Consider the following 23,635-nt stretch of genomic DNA (forward strand, 5'->3'; position numbering starts at 1 on the left):
ATAGTGCCAACTGTAAAGTTTGGTGGAGGAGAAATAATGGTCCGGGGCTGTTTTTCATGGTCCGGGCTATGGCCCCTTAGTTCCAGTGAAGGGAAATCTTAACGCTACAGCATACAATAACATTTTAGATGATTCTGTGCTTACAACTTTGTGGCAACAGTTTGGGGAAGGCCCTTTCCTGTTTCCGCATGACAATGCCCCCGTGCACAAAGCGAGGTCCATACAGAAATGGTTTGTCGAGATCAGTGTGGGAGAACTTGACTGGCCTGCACAGAGCCCTTACCTCAACCCTATCGAACACCTTCGAGATGAATTGGAACACCGACTGCGAGCCAGGCCTAAATGCCCAACATCAGTGCCTGACCTCAACGATTATTTTGTGGCTGAATGGAAGCAAGTCCCTGCAGCAATGTTCTAACATCTAGTGGAAAACCTTCCCAGAAGAGTGGAGGCTGTTATAACAGCAAAGGGGGGACCAACTCCATATTAATGCTCATGATTTTGAAATGAGATGTTCGACGAGCAGGTGTCCACATACTTTTGGTCATGTAGTGTATTTCTCAAGGAAGAATTTTGCCAGGACTGTCTGGGAGTGGTCTGAGTGGGGAGGGAAAACAAACTAGCTCTTATTGGCAGAAAGGTTTGGAACTCTCTTTGTTATTGGTCTATTAACAAATTCACAGCCTGGCGATGTCACCAGGCAAGCTGAAACCTCAGCCCATGCAACTCACGCTGATTAGACGTTCCTGTATAGGTTGTATTTTCAACCAGCAACTATCAGGAAATAACACTGATCCATTTTTTTCTCTCACACTTTTACAGTGTTAGTTTCATCACCTGTTGTACAATAGCATACAAAACAAAGGAGAAATATCATTTGGACTGCACTGGGCCTTTAAAAGATTACGTTTGGGAGCAGAAAAACAGTGAGCTGACATCCCATTTTTTGTTGTAGCCTATGATTGAACATTATTTTAGCCATTATTTCATTTCTCTTGTTCAAATATCCATCCCCATTTCCATAGAGCACCTCTCATCTGGTTACCAAAGACCGGCTGCTCCAAACATATTTAAATGATTCAGTCATATAATGTCATATCAACCTTTGGCCTAGGCTATATCTTGCTTATTGAGAACGTGCCTCACACATACAGTACCATTGACGAGAGCATAGTATTTTTTATTTGAGGAGAAGTGCGATGCGTAAAGACATGTAGGCTTATACTCGTTGAAGCCAATTATAACGTTGACTGCCGACACTCCAAACATTTCGAGAAAAAAACTGGATGTTTTTTAAACTTTTGCTATTACTTTTTACTGTAGCTTATGCTATTTAATAAACTGTAGTATCAATCCACAATATACTGGGATTAGAATATTTCTGTGCCCCCAGCCGAATTGGAGTTGATGACAACGCAAAGACCGTCAATAACCTACAGAACTTGAGACAGCAGCATGCGGTATTAAGTCATGGCGCGTTGATTGGCCAGTGCGTGGCCAAGCCCTCCTCACACCTAAAATGTATTTATTCATCAAAACCCAGCCCTTTCGCGCCACAGCCAGCTATGAATATAGCAACAAATATTTCGGACACACCCCCTCTCCTAGATCTACCATTGTGTTAGGTTTGTTAAAGAAACTTCTTTGTCTGACACTGCAGAGGAGACCACCTTGTTCAACTAAGAGTTCATTAACTATTCCACTGGAAGACTGCAAATGATCCATAACTCTTTCCACAACATGTCAAATAGTACCGCTTATGCATACTGTTAAAAAACAGGATATATGATGACACACAAATCCAAGCCTTCCAATACTGCTTCAATCTGCAAACAAGGTCCTGACGGCAATGCCCAAATTGCAACACATTGATTTCCAGTAGAGTGGCTGTAACACGTAGATATACTGCATGTTTCTACACAATGGCCATAAAGCACAGGGAAATAGATTGAGGAAAAAGAGCTGAGATGCAGGATGCTTCACCTGCAGTTTGTGTTCAACACAGCAGGGGTTTTGCATGGCTGCTCTCTCAATTAACCCTCATGATACAGATACAGACTCAGTAATGAACCCCAATCCCATTATAGAAGATCTGATGGGCATTTCTCCCCCAGTGGCTCAAGGATAGAGACAATGGAGGGGTTGGAATAGAATAGAATTGATTAGAATAGAATAAAACAGAATTGTTTAAAATAGAATAGAATCTACACGTAACTACCTAAATAAAGGAAACACCATGAATTGTCTTAATAAGGCGTGGGGCCACCACGAGCCAGAACAGCATCAATTCACCTTGGCATGGATTCTACAAGTTTCTGGAAGTCTATTGGAGCGATGCAACACCATTCTTGCACAAGAAATTCCATAATTTGGTGTTTTGTGGATGGTGGCGGAAAACACTGTCTCTGCAAACGCTTCAGAATCTCCCATAAGTGTTCAAATGGGTTGAGATCTGGTTAGTGAAACAGTCATGGCATATGGTTTACATAGTTTTTATGCTCATCAAAACATTCAGTGACCGCTCGTGCCCTTTCGATGGGGGTATTGTTTTCCTATGGGAGCATGGCCATAGTAGGCAAAATAATGGCCAGCCCAGCATTTTTATACATGACCCTAAGCATGGTGGGATACCAGTTGCTTAATTAACTCAGAAACCACACCTGTGTGGAAGCATCTGCTTTCAATATACTTTCTATCCCTTGTTTACTCAAGTGTTTCCATTATTTTGGTAATTACCTGTATATAGCATGTTGATGAAGGGCATGAAGGAACTGTGACTGGCGTTGTTGATGCTGACCTTACTGACGATGTAGATGAGGTCACCTCTTTGGAAGGCCAGCTCGTCAGGCTCGTCTGCCTCACAGTCCCACAAGCCCTGGTAGTAATTGGCATAGTCTATGGACCACACTGAGCAAAAACACACAATGCTGTTACCTAAAATATTACACTTGAATCGAAAGTCTAAATATCAAAACACTTTGAATAACTTGAATAGTGAGTACTACCCCTATCAATAACTATAATTATCTGAAAGACACACCTACACACCTCCTCGTACGTCCTTCTTGCCCTCATCTATCTTGTATTAACATAAACAGCTGGCAAATTCTGACAAAGATGACTTTGCGAAAGAGGAAAAGTTGATACAGATCATTGAAGGGTCATCCAAAATGTTTTTTTGTTTGTTTTTTACTTTTTCCTATTTTGCTGGTCAGTGAATGCTGTGAGTGGGATTCAGACCTGGTTTCGTGCTCTTCTCACTGATCTCCTCAATGGATCCTGGAATGTCATCCTCTGGAAAACAGAATGAAAACAAAAGAGGTGAGACATTTAAAAAAAACTTTCCTGAAACAAAATCATGCACTTTCTGTGTTGTGGAGATGTAGGGTACAGCCTGTCTTCCCACCACCTCCCTTGGCCCTCCAGTGCCTTTTAAGAAAATCTGAGAGCAACCAAAGAAGGGGAGAGAGATTTATTGGTGATAGGGTGAGAAAGTGAAAAAAAAAGAGACTGTCATTCGATACACCATCTGTGGTCAGGGTCTACTCTGTACCCATCCCAGATGGCTTTCTTTGGTGAAAAGACAGTTGAGTTGGCAAGGCATATTTCTCTACCACCAATGATTTCGGCAAAGGGGAAACAGAACCTTGATGTATCTCAAATGGAGGTATGGATGATGACACGGAGAAGTCCCCCCCTTTGGTCGTTCTCGGGACCCATTTAGCCACCCACCTGCCTGTGGGACAGTCCTGTATTTCCTCTATAACAACAGCCACACATCTGACACTCTTATTAGGATAACATGATTTATAATGTGTAATTAGTCTTTGAGTTACAGTGATAGTGATACACCTCCAAGGGGTTATGAGAACGTGTGTCGGTGTGTCTGTTCTCATACCTGGGAGAACCTCGTAGATGTCATCCTCTTCCTGTTCCCCCCCCTGGCTGGGCCTCCCTTCCTCCTGGCTACTGAGAGAGGCTTTGACCTGCTGGGGCAGGACCGGCAAGGGGGCGGGCCAAGGGGGACGGCTGGCCACCCCCGTCACCCCCTCAATGTCATCATAGGTCTCATCCTCACAGGGGATAAAGCTGGAACTCAAATCTGCATAGAACACAGGCACGGCATAAATAATGAGCAGTATCTCTGTATAGAGCACTGTATGAGTCACATCCCCTTGAGTACCCATAGGACCCAGTGTAGTAGATGGCATCCGACTTCCCCAGTTGATTCTATTTTCAAAAGATCTGTGAAATATCTAGTCATTCTGATAGACATTCGTGGACACCTTTGATGACCAGCCGGGGGGAAAAGGAAGTGAACGATCTCAAATTCACCCAGCATAAACCAAGAGCAAACAGGGAGAAAAACCTTTGCCTCCAACTCCCTGTATATTTGGGTCTTGTATAGTAGTAAAAGTGGACAAGACAAATGATGTGGTGTCTGTTACTTCCCGCAAGCAGCCGGTGCAGCCTGCCTTTCTCAGACGGAGCAGCGCTGTGATTGCTGGCGACTGGGCACTGCAACACAGGGTATCGGGTCCTCTGTGATACGCCATTGGCCAGGCAAAAATCAATGCCGCTAGAGGATAACCAGAACGTCTACCAATACATTTCCCGTAAGTGGGAAATCAGTCGGGGGGGGAGAGGTGGGGGTGTGGCCTGCGTGACATGAATGCGTTGTGACGTGGTGGATGAGGAGGTTCGGAAGGCGTCTGATTGGTCAGTTTGGGGATGGATATATTTGGGAATGGATATAAATGGTTTATTTCCTGCCCTTTCAGGCCAAAAAGTGAGTGAGGCAATACCAATCTAACAGAGGACAAGAAAACGTACACAATCATCACTATATCCTTTTCTACTACTGTGTCTTTGAAATAGATTTGGAAATATGTTGACATACCTTTCAGGACAAAGTTGATCTGGTCCACCCATTCCCTGGCTTCTCGCAGACTGCTAGCAGTGAACTGGGGAGGATAGCCACCATCATACAACATGATCATTAGGTAAGACTGGTATGCTATGAAACATCACTGTGAGGAGTCTCTTGTATTGCTTTTGTACTGCACACCCACCTGGAAGGAGTGTCGGCCAGGGGCACTCAGCTCAAAGCAGCCATTTTTCTTGGAGTCTTTACGTAGGTTGGCCACCATCTCTGCACTGTAACCCTTGATATAGAAGGCGCCCTTCTGCTGCTTGTCTGAAGGAAGAACAGTGTTAACTCAATCTCCTCACCCAAATGTTCACATGTATGAGTTCCAGGCATAAATAACTGTACATGGATAAATTGTATGTCTTAGTGTGATGTGAGGGTTTCAAACCAACCTTTGTCACTCCCAAAGTAGTAGAATATTGTGTTTTTGAGGACACACCATCGCTTTTGCCATTCTAAGCTGAAGAAGCTGTGATCTACATGGAAAACGGAATGAAAACAAGCATTTGAATGAGCACTCAACGTGACATATTTGCAACATATTTGACTCCATAATCATTATACTACCATGTCGTTTCTTCTCCAGGTAGCCTTGTTTCAAGATGTTGCTGAGATCCTGGGCTGCCACCATTTGGATCTCCTCAATGTCTGTGGAAGATCACAAAGTAGGATGTAAACAAAATCCTCAAATCAAATGTTATTGGTCACATACACCTGGCTAGCAGATTTTATTGCGAGTGTAGCGAAATGCTTGTGCTTCTAGTTCCGACAGTACAGTAATATCGAACAAGTAATCTAACAATTCCCCAACAACTACCTAATACACACAAATCTAAAGGGGTGAATGAGAATATGTACATGTAAGTATATGGATGAGCGATGGATGAGCGGCATAGGCAAGGTGCAATAGATGGTATAAAATACAGTATATACATGTGATATGAGTAATGTAAGATATGTAAACATTATTAAAGTGGCATTATTTAGAGTGGCATTGTATAAAGTGACTATTGATCCATTTATTAAAGTGGCCAGTGATTGGGTCTCAATGTAGGCAGCAGCCTCTCTGAGTTAGTGATTGCTGTTTAGCAGTCTGATTGCCTTGAGATAGAAGCTGTTCTTCAGTCTCTCGGTCTCAGCTTTGATGCACCTGTACTAATCTCGCCTTCTGGATGGTAGCGGTGTGAACAGGCAGTGGCTCGGGTGGTTGATGTCCTTGATCTTTTTGGCCTTCCTGTGACATCAGGTGCTGTAGGTGTCATGGAGGCCAGGTAGATTGCCGCTGGTGATGCATTGTGCAGACCACACCACCCTCTGGAGAGCCTTGCGGTTGAGGGCGGTGCAGTTGCCATACCAGGCTGTGATACAGCACGACAGGATGCTCTTGATTGTGTATCTGTAAAGGTTTGTCAGCGTTTTGGGTGACAAGCCAAATTTCTTCAGCTTCCTGAGGTTGAAGAGGTGCTGTTGCGCCTTCTTCACCACATTGTCTGTGTGGGTGGACCATTTCAGTTTGTCTGTGATGTGTACGCCGAGGACCTTAAAACTTTCCACCTTCTCCACTGCTGTCCATTCGGTGTGGATAGGGGGGTGCTCCCTCATTCGGTTTTCTGAAGTCCACGATCATCTCCTTTGTTTTGTTGACATTGAGTGAGAGGTTGTTTTCCTGACACCACACTCCGAGTGCCCTCACCTCCTCCCTGTAGGCTGTCTTGTCATTGTTGGTAATCAAGCCCACTACTGTTGTGTCGTCTGCAAACTTGATGATTGAGTTGGAGGCGTGCATGGCCACGCAGTCGTGGGTGAACAGGGAGTACAGGAGGGGGCTGAGCACGCACCTTTGTGGGGCCCCAGTGTTGAGGGTCAGCGACGTGGAGATGTTGTTTCCTACCTTACCCACCTGGGGGCGGCCCGTCAGAAAGTCCAGGACCCAATTGCACAGGGCGGGGTTGAGACCCAGGGCTTCCAGCTTGATGATGAGCTTGGAGGGTACTATGGTGTTGAATGCTGAGCTGTAGTCAATAAACAGCATTCTTACATAGGTATTCCTTTTGTCCAGATGGAATAGGGCAGTGTGCAGTGTGGTGGCGATTGTGTCGTCTGTGGACCTGTTGGGGCGGTATGCAAACTGAAGTGGGTCTAGGGTGGCCGGTAAGGTGGAGGTGAAATGATCCTTGACTAGTCTCTCAAAGCACTTCATGATGACAGAAGTGAGTGCTACGGGCGGTAGTCATTTAGTTTAGTTATCTTTGCCTTCTTGGGCACAGGAACACTGGGAGCCATCTTGAAGCATGTAGGGACACCAGACTGGGATAGGGAGCGATTGAATATGTCCGTAAACACAACAGGTAGCTGGTCTGCGCATGCTCTGAGGACGCGGCTAGGGATGCCGTCTGGGCCAGCAGCCTTGCGAGGGTTAACAGGTTTAAATGTTTTACTCACGTCAGCCACGGAGAAGGGGGGGGGTGCAGACCTTGTTAGTGGGCCACGACGGTGGCACTGTATTATCCTGAAAGCGGGCAAAGAAGGTGTTTAGCTTGTCTGGAAGCGTGACGTCGGTGTCCGTGACGTGGCTGGTTTTCTTTTTGTAGTCCGTGATTTCCTGTAGACCCTGCCACATACGTCTTGTATCTGAGCCGTTGAATTGCGACTCCAACTTGTCCCTGTACTGGCATTTTGCTTATTTGATTACATTGCGGAGGGAATAATTACGCTGTTTATATTCAGTCATATTCCCAGACCTCTTTCCATGGTTAAATACGGTGGATTGCGCTTTCAGTTTTGCGCAAATTCGGTATTTGTCATGGGTATTTGTCATGGGCTCCATGTTGAAGATGGTTCTCTCCTGCCTAGAGAGCAGTAACAGGCCACACTGCGGCAGGCCCGGAAGCAAATACACCACTGCAGCTTTGGGGAAACTGGGATCAATACATTTACAGCACTTCTGCTGCTATTGCTGTTGTGCTGCAGATGAGCAATGCAGCAGATACGGGGAATGACCAGAATGGGTCTCTGTATGGCTCCCTGGCCTGGAGCTTCGGTCATACATTGACTATGCACCTCAGAGGCCTTTAGGTGTGTGCTATTAACTGACCCGGGATCTAACAAATGTGTTACGGAGAGCCGTACCATGTTACAAGTGTAGCTGTGTAAATTAAGGGCATTTAAACATCCACTACATCTTAAATGGCCATTCCTTGTCTCACTTTAGGATTACATGTAGGATTCCACAGTTGACTGGAATTCAACCAAGGTGCCTATCCTCCTGAACATGGCAAAACAAAGCTCAATTCTGATTCTCAATTCATCTGTCATCGGGCTTCGACCTAGTTACCAAGGAGGGAGGATGGGGGAACAGGTGGCCTCCTTCGGTTTGGAGTGCAGGAGCCGTTTTCAAACCCATTTATACTAGTCTGGGTGACCTTTCATTCAGACCACTGATGACAGGGAAAGAGGCCTGGAATCCATCCCCTTTGAACCAGACCTTGACATCCTAAGAACAAAACCAAACACGCCGCGCCACAACTGTGTCTTCTTGTCCAAACAAAGTATATGTTTAGCCAAGAGGAGCCTCTCTCTCGTTTATTATAAAACCCAAAACACGAGAGAGGAGGAGAGAAGAGCTGGTAGCCTGGAGACTGCACTGGTAGAGCTGAAATTCTCCCCTAGCCAAAATGTCAGTGGCTATCTGCTCCTGTCGTTTTAGTGTAGGCAAATGAATCTAGTCCAGAGTGCAATGGAATCAAAGTCATATCTGAACGTCATGCCATATAAGAACCATTAGAGAGTCATGTTATAAGCCAACGTGTAACAAGGTAACCCTTCACTGTCCACTGTACCTCGCATGTCCTACTGAAATATGAGGTGGTCACAGCTCAGAGTGAGGACCCAGACACCTCATGACAGTAACACACTCTCATATGTCACCCTGCTTTGTGAATGACTGACACTAAGCCGCTACAGACTGTTTTGTCAAAGAGAACCTGATTCAGTCCATCATAACAAAAGGCCCATCATTAGGCTTCCCCCGCCTCATCCATCCAGTGCTCTGTTCATTTTTCTAGGCCTGCTTCCCGGTCATGGCACCTCTCATCTGTCTACTTCCTTCCATCTTCATTTATTTCAAAGGTCATGCCCAGTTAATAGTCAAGGAGATATAAAGTCAACACAGGGACGGGACTGTTAGATCTGCGTGAATCAGTAAACAACACAGCTATGGCTTGACCAAAGAGAGCTCTTTGACCAGGCCTCATGGTATAAAGCATGTGTTTCATACTGGATTTCAAAGATATCGGAACGGTCAGGGAATTGCTTTTAAGAATCAGAATCAGAATCAGCTTTATTCAACCAAGTACATTTACACATACTCAGAATTCTACTTGGCAATATGGTTCTGCTAGTAATAGACAACATTTCAAGACAGAGTTACAGCTTGAGGACCAAATTCGCCAACAGTTAAGGGGCTGGGGTTTTGAATGATTCTTGCATGGTTCAGCACCTGTTAAGTTTGCATACTGTGCATTCAGAAATGTTATTGATCCCACCCCTCTGTATGACATATGCTGATTGGCTGATTGGCCGACAGCAAGCAATACCTCATCTTATGAAAATACTTATCAACAGCTATAACAATGTATCTACTCTTGGTTGGAGTCTAAAGTTAACAAGACTGATTAAAAACATGTATTATTCACATAAACTCTAAATACAGAATCCAACATGTTTAAATTATGATTTTTCTTAACACACAAACACATAAAGAAGCAACGAGATGAAAGCTAACTGAAAGCTAATGAAGACATCCCCCAAATTCAAAATTCCAGATGGAGGCTGTTCTTCTATCAACCGTAGATTGCATTATCAATTATTCAGCTCTATGCATCTACTTCATTTTCATTATTTTCCTGTTTTAATTAGTGTCATTCACATCATTTATATTGTTATTAATAACACAGCTATACACACCTACAAAAATCCCATGTTAACCCCTAAACCTACGTGATATAGGATGCATGTGAGCTGCCATAGCAGTGTCATGGCCACTCTCTCTCATTTGGTTATTCCCCCCCTCAGTCTCAGCATGATGTTACGAGCTCAGCAGTTGATCCAGCAAGAAAAGCTTGATTTATGTGATAATGACCAGAAAGAGTTAATGTAGTCGCCCATTAAAATCCACTTTAGTTATGCTGCAAGTCAATCAGAGGCTGGCTTTAGAGTGAATCAAAATGAAGGCAAATGGTAGGTGGGAGGACTAACATTTTATATCTATACTGCTATAACGCAACAAATATGTTGGGAAAACAATACATTATTTAAAGAGGCTTTTGTTGCTGCAGGATGAGGAGAAATCACACCAAAATGTAGGGTATTTGATGTTCCCACTTATTTCACCATTTTTCTTTCATCTGTAAAAAAACAAAAACATTACCCATCTGCATGAAGCATTGCTAATGACAGGGTGTAGGCAGAGGAAACGAGATCACATGGGGTGAGGGCAATGCTACAACAGACAGGAAGATTTACATTGAGTCATATGAAAATCTGGAGGTAGGCTTGCCTGGTGTGCAGGGTGCTGCCCAGACTCAGTGTGTCGGCTCAATCTGAAACCACCCTGAGTAGGTGTCAACATTAGCCTGGGTTAAATTACTCATCATTACCTGGAGGGCCACAGCTGCCAACAGGAGAGGACTTTTTCCTGTTCGCTTTTAGGTGAGCCAAAATGGGTGTGTCCCAGACCGGTCCAAGCTGGTCCAGGTGGGTTAGTAGAGCAGGTGAATTGATGACACACCTCTTTACAGATTGGGTAGGAACCATACTGTTTCTTCTCAGTTTAGTCCTAGGATCCCTGGCGCTAGCCTCTTCCCCTGTGTCTTTTGCTGTGGGAGATACTGCATTGTGTTGGAGCGGAGATACAACGGGGCCAAGACCTGACCTCCATGTGAACCCTGGTGATGAGGTGAACAAGAAGGCAGAGGGAGCCCCCGCCCCCCACACCAGGCCTAGGGGGGCTGGAGTGGGAGGGAGGAATGCGGCTTTGGGAGACACAGCGAGTGTGACTGCGATCCCTTCCGACGCTGTCCTTGATTAGGAAAAAGGGTCTACTAAGTGCACCCTCACCCCGCCCAGAGCTCCATCTGCACACAGCCCAGGCTAAATGGAGACATTTCTCCTCATTACACGAGAGCCTCCTCCTTCCCTGTGTGTGCATCCCTCCACAAAGACACCGTCAGGGGGGAGTAGGAGAGAGACAGAGAGGCTCTGAGGTTAAAGACCAAATGTCCTCCCTGCCCCCTTCTCCAACCAGTGATCTGATTATGATTTCACTCATCGATACGCAGAGCATATAGAATTAATCTTGTAATGCACGCATCTGAGCAAAAGCATACATTACATTAGTAGAGGTCCATGTTTTTTAATGTAAACGGAATGTATGTCATGTATCTGTACTGTGACGGCAACGAGAGGTCGAATAACGCAAAGCAAGGACGAAAATCTTCGCCTCTGTATGAAGATTCCTCCTCCCAGTGGCTCTGAGAGGGAGCAGATCGCTTGTCTTTGTGTGTCTCTCTGCAGGGTAATAATATTATGTCAGTCCTGCCAGGCTCTGGTGCTTTCACATTCCCCATGCCTGTGTTCAGGCCGGGGCCAGAGGGAGAAATATTACGATGTGACATCGGGTTCCCCCTGGGTAGCCATAAGGAGTGACTGCAGCGCCCTAAATTCCCTCTCATAGATTAACAACCACTATTCAAATACTTAACTGCAGATATAAGAATCCTCAGATCACAGGGGATGGCTTTCAGCTGCCTCACTGACACTTGGAAAAAACTACAGTGGGGATATAGACCGCAACATTAGAGGAGCACAGCCAACAGGAGAGCTTGTCTGTTTGCGATAAAACACTGGTGATAGTGGCAAGTCAATGAGGGAGCATTGGGTGAAAATGTACAAGTCTAGGTCAGCATTGAGTGGGAATAAAAACTAAAATAGGGATTGAGATGGATTCACTACAGACTTGCAGTTGCCAGAAAGTTCTCTGTAGGCAAAGTGCAATTGTTTTGTTTGAACATTGTGGGTAGCTGAGAAATAGTTGTAAAAGAATCCAAACAAACAAAACATGGGATTCATGTAGAATTGTATCTAAAAAATGAAAAATAAATCCATATTTGGATAAGATAATAATTAATTGCCCCACTAATTGTATATTTTGATATAGGCTATTCAATTAATTGAGTGGCTTTATATTTAAAGTATAGCTTACGATCACAGCTTTAAAATGCAATACAATGCTTTTCTCTGAAAATATAAAAGAATATAATTTTTTTTAAACATACAAATCTAAATTAAGATTTATCAGCCAGCCAATATGGGAGGGAAAGGTCTAGAACGTTAATGTGTCCTTGATCATGTCATTTGTCTAATGACAATCTCAGTGATTCCTAAATTTGTGGGGAAACATTGATAATTATTAACCATTATAATGTACCAATACATTTAACTTGATGAGAATCAAGAATAAAACTGGTGGAAGATATTGTTCTGCAATAAATAAATAGCAAATAAACAAGAGTAGATCTTAAACACATTTCCATCATTGTTTTCTTTTTTGCCAACAAGGACATTTTGACCTCAAATTTAGACCTATTGATTAAAATCAACAGCATAATTCAAAACAAAATGAATGGGCTGCTGCTTCCTGAATCACGAATCTGACATGTCAGTTTGTAAGTAGATTGTTGTAGTAGACAAATACTGTATGAATTCAGGATTAGAAAATAATATTTATAGCATTTGCCGAAGAAAAATGTCATTTCAATTAAAGAAAATTAACACGTGTCTGCTGTCAGAAATATGTAAATGATAGCCTACACAATAATTCTTATCACATAGCTGAAACGGAATGCGATGGGTTCGTAAAGTTGACAGTCCACATTTTAAAATGTAGGCTATACGGTATTTGAGCATGTTCTAATATAAAATCAGTTTTCAACGGAACGAAATCAAACAAATGTGATTCAAATACTATGCTGCCTTGTGGTTGACTATTTGTACGTTATAATAGGCTCCAGAAAATGTGTATGGATGATAGAATATTGTTATTTCTTAGACATAATATAGGCTTCACTGAATAAACAACGAAGGCAATTGATTTTTTTTAATCAATGTATCATTAATGGTAACATAACTGATCATTTATGAGAACGATAAACACAACAAAACAATAAACATCATTTAGAATATTAGTGTAGAGCCAAAATGCAAATCAAAAAGCTGCTGTTTGTATAGAATAAGCCTGGCTATTTTATTAGATTCAGTCCATTATTTTAGCATTGTGATGTGCTTGCTGATTAGTGTTTTTTTAGACCAAAAAAAATCATGATTTTTAAATACATTTAACCTATGGGGCGGCAGGTAGCCTAGTGGTTAGAGCGTTGGGCCAGTTGCTAGATCGAATCCCCAAGGTAAACATCTGTCGTTCTGCCCCTGAACCGTTCTGCCCCTAAATCATTGAACAAGGAACAAACCCACTGTTCCTAGGCCATCATTGTAAATAAGAATGTGTTCTTAACTGACTTGCCTAGTTAAATAAAGGTGTAAAAAAAATGTATCAACATCATGGAAATATAATGTTGACAGTTAAATCTATCCACATAGGCCAATTTTACACTGAATTGAAATAAAATATTTGACATACACATTTAAGTAATCTTTTCTCTTATCCTGAGCAATTCTATGCACACTGGCAGATTTTCACCTAGTCTGCTCGGGGATTCGAACCAGCAACCTTTCGATTACTGGCCCAACGCCTTATCTGTCTTTTAGAAGACAGACAGACGAGTCTGCATTAAGACAAACTCCCAAACTCAGGATGAATCCTCTCATGACTATTATCAGTAGAACAATCTAATTTTACCACTGTGTTGTTCCAGGATCGGGTGTGTTCTTTTCCACATGCACAGAGTAATCACGTATCATTTCCCTGAGATAAGGGTAAGTTACAATACAGGCTACAATAAATCATTGGAGATCATTTCCATTGTAAATAAACACTCTGCTCACAGGCACATGGATCCACACAGAGGCAACGCTGTCACCCTGGCACACACAGTGCGATCGGCTCTCCAGAGGTATCCCTGGTGATCCAGAGGTATCCCTGGTGATCCAGAGGTATCCCTGGTGAATAAGAGCGATACTTCTTCCTCAGCATCCTCAAATAACTCCACACGGGCATGTTAATGACCTCAAATTGCTATATTACAGCCACAATTAAACAAAGGAATCCCAAAGGTGTTGGGAGCTGTTGTGTCACTGTCTGTACAGGCCAACACATCTCTCCAATCTCCATTTATTTCCCTAAGAAATCAGCGGGGCCACCTTGGCTTGGCATCGAAACTTCATTCATCTCCAGAAATAGATTCCGGTGGAGAGCAAAATCAAATTCTCATTTGGAAGGCAGGAGAGAGAGGCAAGAGAGTGAATGCAAGAGGTACCTGGGAAGGCTAACCTCTGGGTGAACCCAGTGCATCTGATAGTTTTACTATTTGTCTGTGACATTGACAGCTAAGGGGGAGATTAGAACCACCCAGCCTGGGCTTCCCACTCTGCATGCTGTCTATGTAGACTGTTACCAGCCCATTTTCTTATGGAATATGCCAGGAAGGGCCAATTATGCAGGTACTAGATTACATTTCGACCTGGCGAAATGTGGACGCTATACTGTCCATTAGGGGCAATGTGAGCGCCTATTATGTCTAGGAGGCTTGCTAGTGCGTTGTGGATCGGTATGGTGAACGGGCGTTTAAACCGCAGGCTCCAGCTCCGAAGGTCGCGTTTCCAATCCCAGTGCCGCCTTTCCCAAATCTTAATCCTTAATTTAACCACTCGGAATGAATTCCTAACCTTATATTTTTTACTACAAAACATAGGAACGCGACATTTTCACATATGTTTATGTTGGGGTGGTGCTAGAGATGATGAATATGAAGTAGAACATTTAAATTACGCCGCGGGTTGGTGCTTTGTTCGAGAATGGGTGGACTGTTACACATCGATATTCTCACTGCCTGTTTTCTCTGTGTGTTTTACCAAAGACTTACACCAGAGGGGAGAGGTACTCTAATTAAGAAAAACAATTAAACAAGGGAAGTTAAGGAGAAAGCTGAAACAAAAGAGATTTTTACAGGAGGAGACAGAAAACAACATGGCAAATCTTGGAGTGGGGGCGAGGAGACGTGAGTGATGGATGCCCCTCAGTTAGACAGTCAAAATCCCCCCTTCAAGCAGTCCTCTCCTCTTGCTAGGCAGCATGAGTGAGGGAGAGAGAGAGAGAGAGAGAGAGAGAGAGAGAGAGAGAGAGAGAGAGAGAGAGAGAGAGAGAGAGAGAGAGAGAGAGAGAGAGAGAGAGAGAGAGAGAGAGAGAGAGAGAGAGAGAGAGAGAGAGCGAGAGAGTTGGAGATTAATAGTCTAAACAGGGAGAGAGGGTGTAGAGGGAGAGCGAAGAAGGAGAAAAGGAGCAGAGAAAGAAACGACTAGCATCTGCAGCAGCACAGTAGCCCCGGGGGAACAGAGTGAACCTTTGAACCCCGATGGCTGGGCCAGCATGATGGCGAGCCTGTTCCAGTCTTGTAATGTGTTTCTCAACGACTACAGCACAGGAGGAGAGTGAGGGAAAAGGAGAGAGTGAAGGAGAAAGGGGGGGAAAAGATGGTCATTAACATGTTATGTGCGTCCTGCAAGTGCACCAATGAACACTGGAAAATGAATCTCCCAGCAGCTCTGTTTTCTGAAGGGTGGGTATTTCCAAGTCAAAGAAACGTAGATCTATGGAGTTTCCATGGGCAGCCAGATCAATATTCTAGACAGGGTTACTCTAGACCAGGGATGGGCACTTTGATGGAGGTGGGGGCCACCAAAAATCTGAACTCATCATTAGGGGCCGCAGTGGCTCACGGGTCTGCGTACCCACATCCATAACCACACATGAGGTCAGAGCCGGTCCTAGCCAAGTTTAGATAGCTGGCCGCTAGACTAATTTACCAATCTAAAATATTTTGGCTGTCAGTGACTGACATAACAAGAGAAAAACTGCTTATGCCCAACCAAATTTCGAAATTGCACCTTGTGTTTTCTACTATTCTAACTCTCAACAGTAAGTTGAGACCCCGACTGAGTTCCCGTGGGCCGCCAGTTACCAAGCCCTGCTCAAGACAGGTTTGGACGTTTGACAGGTCGACCAGCTAAGAAGCCAGGGGTCAGAAGTTCACTAAGTGGATAGATAGCATGGCCACTTACTGTACAGGGAGATCCAGGTCTGTTTCTCACCGAAGTGCTGTATGTAATTCAGCGAAGTACCAGCTAAAATAAAAATAATCTGTATCTGAGGTATAACAGCTTCCTCCACTAAAACCACATACTATACAGAGGCCATTCAAGGTCTTGCTACAGCCCCACATATCTGTATTTATTTTGTTCTGTGATACAGCTTTGACTGGGCCAGGAATCTCTCGAGATATTCTACCCACAAACCTTTATTTTTTATTTTCTTTCATGTAATTTTGTTCTCAATAGCATAGTTATAATATAAATGAAAGTACTCCTTTTGAACTCTTTCTGCAATAAATTAAACCAATCAAAACTCAAACAATTTTATGCCAGCACACTCTTTGGAAATGAACATTCTAGATTGATACGCTACTGACCCAATTTAAGAAAAATGAGATACAACTGAACTAAAATGGTTATCTTGGCCTTTTTCCTGTTGGCCGTAATTGGTGCAGGAAATAGTGTTGGCACTGGCAGAGCTGGAGCCTGCTGCCCATTGTCTCTGATATCTGTCACAGTCAGCAGACACAAGGGCCCAACGCCACCTTTATTCTCTGATATCACACAGTACCTTCCCCTGCTTCTAACAAACAGATCTTTCTCACCACTCAGACATGTTTGTCCATAGATCATATCCATCAAATGGATCAACAAACAGACACTAATCATCTGGTGAGATATCAATTTGAGAGATGGAGTTGGTTTCCGCTTGAACTGGTCATGTATGCTTTCAATAACAAATACGTGCACTGTGAATCGTGACGTTAGATGTTTTATTACTAAATTAATAATCGAGACCTTTTCTCCACACCTGAACAAATATGGGAGATAACAATGTATGAAAACAATCCTTATGACCACAAAAACGTTGAAATATATTTAAAAACAATGTAAACTCTGACTGCTCCTGATACAATGCTCCTGCAATACTGTCATCGCCTCGGCTACCACCCAATGGCCACAAAACAAACACACCATCCCTACACACCATCCCTTCTTTTAAGACAGATTGTAAACTTGACCCTGCAAAACGGCATGCCAAGGCTCATAGCACTTCGATCCCTATCTCCGGCTTCCCTCCCTCCACTTTGCAAGTCCTCCTCACACTGGGGGAGTGCTGGGTGGTGATGGGGGCTGTTGTCAACCAGACTGGGGCTGGGGTGAGGCTGCAGGCACGGTCAGGTCAACCGTGCAGTCGATGGGTGAAACACAGTTCACATTACCATGCAGACACAGAGGAAAACAATGGAGGATCCATCTGTTCCTGTCAGCCATTACAAATCTGGTGTCAGCCAGTCCACTGGACCCAGCTTTTCAAAAGTTATCTATCTGGATTTCAGCTATCGGATAGGATTAAATGTATAGAAATATAATGAATAGAACGGGACTCTCCATTCAAGTCAATGACTTGTCCGTTCTATTCATTCTATTTCTATGCATTTAATCCTATCCAATTGGTGAAATCCAGATAGAGAACTTTTGAAGAACTGGGCCATGGAGAAAACAGGCCAGGCCATTTAGTGAAATAACAGTAGGTGTTATGTTTCCCGCCTGGATTGAACACACTTTTTCAACACAGGTTAGGGAGCAGAGAAGTCAAATACCAACTGTCATGGTTCTCCTCTACATAGGTGAACAGGAACTGAACCCATATCATCAATATTTTCCTATTCTTACTTTTGATATTCTTTCAATCATTGTACATTTGCTCAATTGTTTTAGGATAAAGGCTAAATAGAAAAAGGTGGGATTGTTACTGAGGCAAAAGCAAAAGTTGACCTCCTATAGGCAATTGTGGTTTGGGTGACTAGAACGCCAGTACTCCTAAAATCAGTCATGCATATCCAGCTTCTGTAATTAAACCATTAATACATTTTCTTCCTAAAATGTAATTGATTCCATTGGCTCATCATTTCATTATTTTCACACACACCTTCTTCCTTTAAAATGGACTGCCCTGCAAAGCGGGTAAAGCCATATCTGTAATTTACTCTAGCTAGTGAACAGACAGTGAACTATGAACTCCAGCTGCCCTTTGGTGCAGACAGTTAGTTCAGGAAGCAACGGTGTACAACCAATGAGGAAAAAGCACAGTCAAACAGACCTTTGAAAATAGACATTGCAACATGCTAAATTCACAAAGTGGAGAAGTTATATGTAGGAATTCCCATCATCCTCATCGCATGACACCCACTGAGAGCATGGGACACCCAAGGCTCTAGGTGAGTCATTGTGTAACTTCTGAACAACCAGTCAAGTACTACCATGTCTCATAGAACCAGAGATAGTGAAAGAGAGAGGAAGAGAGAGAGAGAGAGAATGGAAGACAGAGAGCCAGACAGATAAAGGGAGAGAGATGGAACACACATGGCCCCTCAGGTACAGTGTTGTATTTCAAACTGAATTGGGAGAGGAGACCAGGGTTAGGGTTAATCAATCAGCTAATTAGCCTCGAGCTGCAGAGCACACTCTGTGTGGGCTGATCTAAGAGAAACTGACTAGGGCCTCTGCCTCCCACCCAGTACACACGGATGGATTCACTGAGGGCTCCAGACTACTCTCACCACTAGAGAGAGCTCTAGGTCACCTATCAGGTCTGTGTGAACATCCCCCCATCCTCACCCTTAGTATTCCCACCAACACTCCATTCATTCAGCAGACCCAACCACTAGAGGGCAAGCTGTTACTTGACACCCCTTCTATGTGCTGATATCTTTCAGGTTAAATGCACAGTAGGAGTCCTTATGTTCCACTTACAAACCCCAAATATAATGTAGCAAACACCCTCAGACATGCTTAGCACATAAGCACGTTGCATTGAGACACACACGCTCACACACGTACACAGCGCACACACACAGAACCAAGCCTTTACTCACAGTCAGGAGAGCCCTCGTCCTGGTAGTCAGAGGCCACTGACAGGTCGTCTGAGGGGGCCGAGCGGCCCAAACTGGAGCTCTGGTTGTCATCTGAACTGTCCTCCTGTCTGGACTCAGCTAGGTGGGTAAGAACACTACATCAGGATCGGAAGGCCAGGGGGAGGACTTTCAACAGCACACAGGAAATGCCCTGACATGGCCAAATGTGTTAGTTGCACAAATGTATGTCAATGGCGCACAAAATAGTTACATCCCAAGGAAGGATTCAACCATTTTATGGTGTAAAATATGCAGTCACTTACATCTGAAGGGAAACGCCTGAGGATTTCTGCAAAATATAAGTGGGGATTAGTTAAATTTAGACTGCAAATTAGGTTATAAGGTTTTTCAGGTGCTCACACTTCCGTCAATGACACCAAACACCCTACTTTGGTTTCCTGCCTCTCAGACCACAAGACACCTCTCACAAATAAGTACAACCTTCACCATGCAGAGTAAAAAGAAGTAAAGGCTTCCGGTGCAGACATCTCTGATGCAGAGACTATTCATTTCTTCTCATGTGCTTACTTTCATACATATCTTCCTTTCAATAACAAGTTTCTGAAATCAAAATGTTAACGCTTCTTTCCATCCTCAAAAAAGCTTCAGGGAATGTGAACATCTAATGTCAAATTTAAGTGACACAACTAGTTTCATTATTGTGTGTGTGCATAGGGAGGTAAAGAGGTCAACTAGGAAGAACAGTCTGGTAGGCCTTACGTACCTGGAGTAGATCACCCTGAAGTTATTAAGTAAGACGTCCCGTGTTTCCTTGGCATGTTTACTGAGGTTCTCATCCTGTAGAATATCTGATACAAACAGCTCACAGTCTGAAAGACAAGACAGGCAAGTCACACATGTAATAAGTGGAAGAAAAAATATATACCTGTACACCTCAATCCTGAGAAGACGTCATATAAAATATATTATGATTTACTAAGTGGCCATTTAGGATATTTTGTCATTCATTACCTGGAGCATGAACTCTTCCAAAAATGCACATCATTTTAAGTGCCTCAAGCCATACTATGATCTTTTCCATTACAATTTCCACCTTGACATGTAATCACAAACTGTATTCCAAGTCACAAGCATATCAGAAACAATGTTATTTTTCATGCTGGCACAGGAAAAACAAGTTGAACTACAGCGCTTGTTTAGATTTCTTTATTTCCTATAATTGTAATATTACCAGTGGTGAAAGTACTTAAGTAAAAAATACTTTAAAGTACTACAGTAGTTTATTGGGTATCTGTACTTTACTGGTTTGTTTAATATAAGGAATTTGATGTATACATTTTAATTTTACTTAAGTATTACAATTGAGTACTTTTTCCACTACTGTACTTAAGTACTTAAGTACTTTTAAAACCAGATACTTTTAGACTTTTACTCAAGTAGTACTTTACTGGGTGAGTTTTACTTTTACTTTAGTCATTTTCTATTATGGTATCTTTACTTTACTCAGGTATATTAATTTTGTACTTTTCCCACCACTTAATATTACATTAAGGCGTTGACATATGCAAATGTTTGTCAAAGGGCCAAGTCAGGTTGCTCAGTAGTACATGCAAATACGGCAGATGCCAGTGTTCATGTTTGCAAACATTGACAGTTACTCTACAGTGTAAATCAGATGGCAATCTATGAGGAATATCCATAAGGAACTAACTAAAAATCTGTAATATTATCTTGTCATAAAGACGATAGAATATGAAATACAGTAAGGCACATGCATAGTTATTCACAGAGCCACTGTAGATAAAAGCATAGTAACAAGTCCAGATGGTTTAATTACTTTGAACATAAATCACTGAATTCTGTAGCACATTATAATAATGTTAACAGACATGTTCAGTGCCTTATTGGCAATAAAAGTTGTAGCAATTCAAACCTTTTCAGTAGGCCTACATATAGCAGTAAAGTTATACAATGTGTCCTCTTACAATGATTCTAGTTATAAGAAAGACAAATATATCAAAAATCGCACAGTATATGATTTTCTATTCCATCCTTATGATAATAGTCTTACATTAAATCATACTGCTTAAAATCAATAGAAATATATATAACATTACCATTCAAAAGCCTCCTAACTTCTTCAGAGACTGTCCCCATCCTTCCCTCAAAGTGCCAGAGGAATTTTCGGACAAATGTTGATAAAGTCAATCAAAACTATACTTTTGTGAAAAGTTATGGAATCTGTGTGGACCGGACTCCTGTCATATTGTAACTGTTCCCTGCTTGAAATGAAAGCATGTGGATACTCACACACTATACTAATACACTCATGCAACACCTGTACACTTTTGTTACAAAAATGATTTCCGTGCATGCATCTAATGCAAAATCAGAATTGCAAAAATGGGGCGGAGCATGATGTGACTCAATGCTTCCTCTGAATTATGTTATTCGGTTAGGGCTATATCACCTCGTCACATCAGTTTGTTCAAAGTCCCTGTATGCATCCAACTTCAAGTATGAGTAAAGCCTTTGTTCACACTGCAGGCCATAACGCTCAATTCAGGTTTGGTTTTCACATTCATTTTGGAATACTGACTGTACAAACTGCAAGTTAGAAGTTACCAAATCGAATGTGTGTTCAGCCACCAGTAACTTGCTAACGTGGATACGCTAGTTGTCATAGTAACGAAGGATGTTGTGCAGTATTGTAGACTGATTGGGTGGAGGTGTTTGTGCTTTCTACCAAAGACAGTACGATCACGCTTGTAGGCAATATCATGGCGACGTTGATTAGCCAAACTCGTGCGCAGAAACACGTCTAACAGAGAAAAAGATATATTTAAAAAATAAACACGTCTAACAGCCGTCTCTCGCTGAACTGCGCGTGTGCAGGCCGTCAAATCAAAGGCACTCCTTCGATATAAAGTTGTTTTTGACGAAAATGAAAACGTGTCAGTTTATCACTTTCAGAAATTGGAGTAATAACATGTTCAACTACTTAAGGAAGGTTGTGCCTTTAGATTTCAAGAAAATTAACAGCTAAGGAATAGTTTTTCACTTCTCTAATTGATTTTTTGCGATGTTGCGTCTATGGGTTTAGAAACTCTAGCTGTGTTCGAATACCAATACTAACATACTGTATACTAATACATACTTAATGAGTATATACTACATACTATATACTCAATTCACGTCACAAATAGTACGGTTACCGCGGTTAGTATGAGTATTCGAAAACAGTTCGTCTTCCTATCACTCAGGGTTGCCATGTTCGTAATTTTCCAGATTTGGCCTACTTTGAAAACGATGTCACGGGTGAAAATGTATCGGTTGCAGGTTTTTTGGGCTACTTTTAAATTACACAGCGGCCGCCATGGCATTTCTCTTTAAAAATAAATAAGTGTATAATATTTCACTGTGACCTGCTGCTAATGACTATCAGCCAGTGAGGCACGCTGTTACTGCGTGATTGAGTGGTGGGGAGGGCACTGCTGCAGGAAGTTTATGTTGCGTTTATGTGCTAGTCAGAACAAGGAAACTCTGAAACGTCGAAGTTGCTAAACGGTTGTAGTTATACACGTACCGCGTTCAACGAATCATCAAGTCGGAAATTTCCGATTTTCCTAGTTCCGACTAGCATTTAACACAGCAAGAGTCCACTATTGGCTGAGTCACGTGAGTGAGAGGAGACAGAGCAGCACGCGCGCACCACTTGTAAACTTTTTAACCAGTTGTAGGTAGGATATTTAGATTGTCATTATGGAGACACCTATTTTCAACCCTTTCTCCATAAAACGTATCAACACGCTAGAACTGATGCGCATCAACAAATAACGGCGACAAAGCACTGGAAAACGACTTTGGGCGCACTAGAGCGCATTAGATAAATTCGCACGGTGGTCTAAACTCCATTCTAATGTCGACTGCTTATGGAAAAGTGTTTTATGCATGATCAGTTATGGGTCTCGGTGGCTGCGTGAGTGGAAATTTGAAATGGAAGTTATGGAACTCCTCATGTGCTTCTGTTATGGGGAAAAGTCTCAATGATACTGACATTAAATGTGGATAATGATACATTTGCATCTGTTGGCCATCATTTGCATCTGTTGGCCTCCGGAGTGGCGCAGCGATCTAGAGGCGTCACTACAGACCCGGGTTCGATCCCAGGCTGTATCACCGTCCCATAGGGCGGTGCACAATTGGCCCTGTGTCGTCCGGGTTAGGGAATGGTTTGACCTGGGGGACTTTACTAGTAAAGTCATTGTATAATAAGAATTTGTCTTTAATTGACTTGCCTAGTTAAAAAAAAAAAAAAAAACTATTAATGTACATGCCATTGTAGGCTACCATTTGATACAATAAATATGTTGAAATGACCATATCACGAGTCATTGAAAATCAATTTGTTCCACTTGTGTAGCCTACCTGGAGCTGGCAAACAGATTTAATAAATAGCCCATAACTTCAGTTTATTGTTGTTGTAGCCTTGTGTTATTATGCA

At 42.7% G+C, this 23,635-nt stretch overlaps 1 protein-coding gene across 1 annotated transcript in view; it reads right to left on the bottom strand.

Annotated features, from left to right (window-relative positions):
- Positions 1 to 21,714, bottom strand: part of LOC120045465 (src kinase-associated phosphoprotein 1-like) — a 33,806-nt gene extending 12,092 nt beyond the window's left edge. Inside the window, exons 1-11 of the mRNA XM_038990354.1 lie at positions 21,249 to 21,714; positions 19,895 to 20,000; positions 19,434 to 19,459; positions 19,132 to 19,248; positions 5,498 to 5,578; positions 5,323 to 5,406; positions 5,073 to 5,197; positions 4,901 to 4,964; positions 3,899 to 4,102; positions 3,241 to 3,294; positions 2,798 to 2,907 (exon numbers count right to left, since the gene is read on the bottom strand). Coding sequence (XP_038846282.1) covers positions 2,798 to 2,907; positions 3,241 to 3,294; positions 3,899 to 4,102; positions 4,901 to 4,964; positions 5,073 to 5,197; positions 5,323 to 5,406; positions 5,498 to 5,578; positions 19,132 to 19,248; positions 19,434 to 19,459; positions 19,895 to 20,000; positions 21,249 to 21,288 — 1,011 coding nt within the window. The 5' untranslated portion in view covers positions 21,289 to 21,714. The remainder of the gene's footprint in view (positions 1 to 2,797; positions 2,908 to 3,240; positions 3,295 to 3,898; positions 4,103 to 4,900; positions 4,965 to 5,072; positions 5,198 to 5,322; positions 5,407 to 5,497; positions 5,579 to 19,131; positions 19,249 to 19,433; positions 19,460 to 19,894; positions 20,001 to 21,248) is intronic.
- Between the last annotated feature and the right edge of the window lie 1,921 nt (positions 21,715 to 23,635).

The sequence above is a fragment of the Salvelinus namaycush genome, chromosome 4 (genome assembly GCF_016432855.1).
Source record: "Salvelinus namaycush isolate Seneca chromosome 4, SaNama_1.0, whole genome shotgun sequence".
Lineage (NCBI taxonomy): Eukaryota > Metazoa > Chordata > Actinopteri > Salmoniformes > Salmonidae > Salvelinus > Salvelinus namaycush.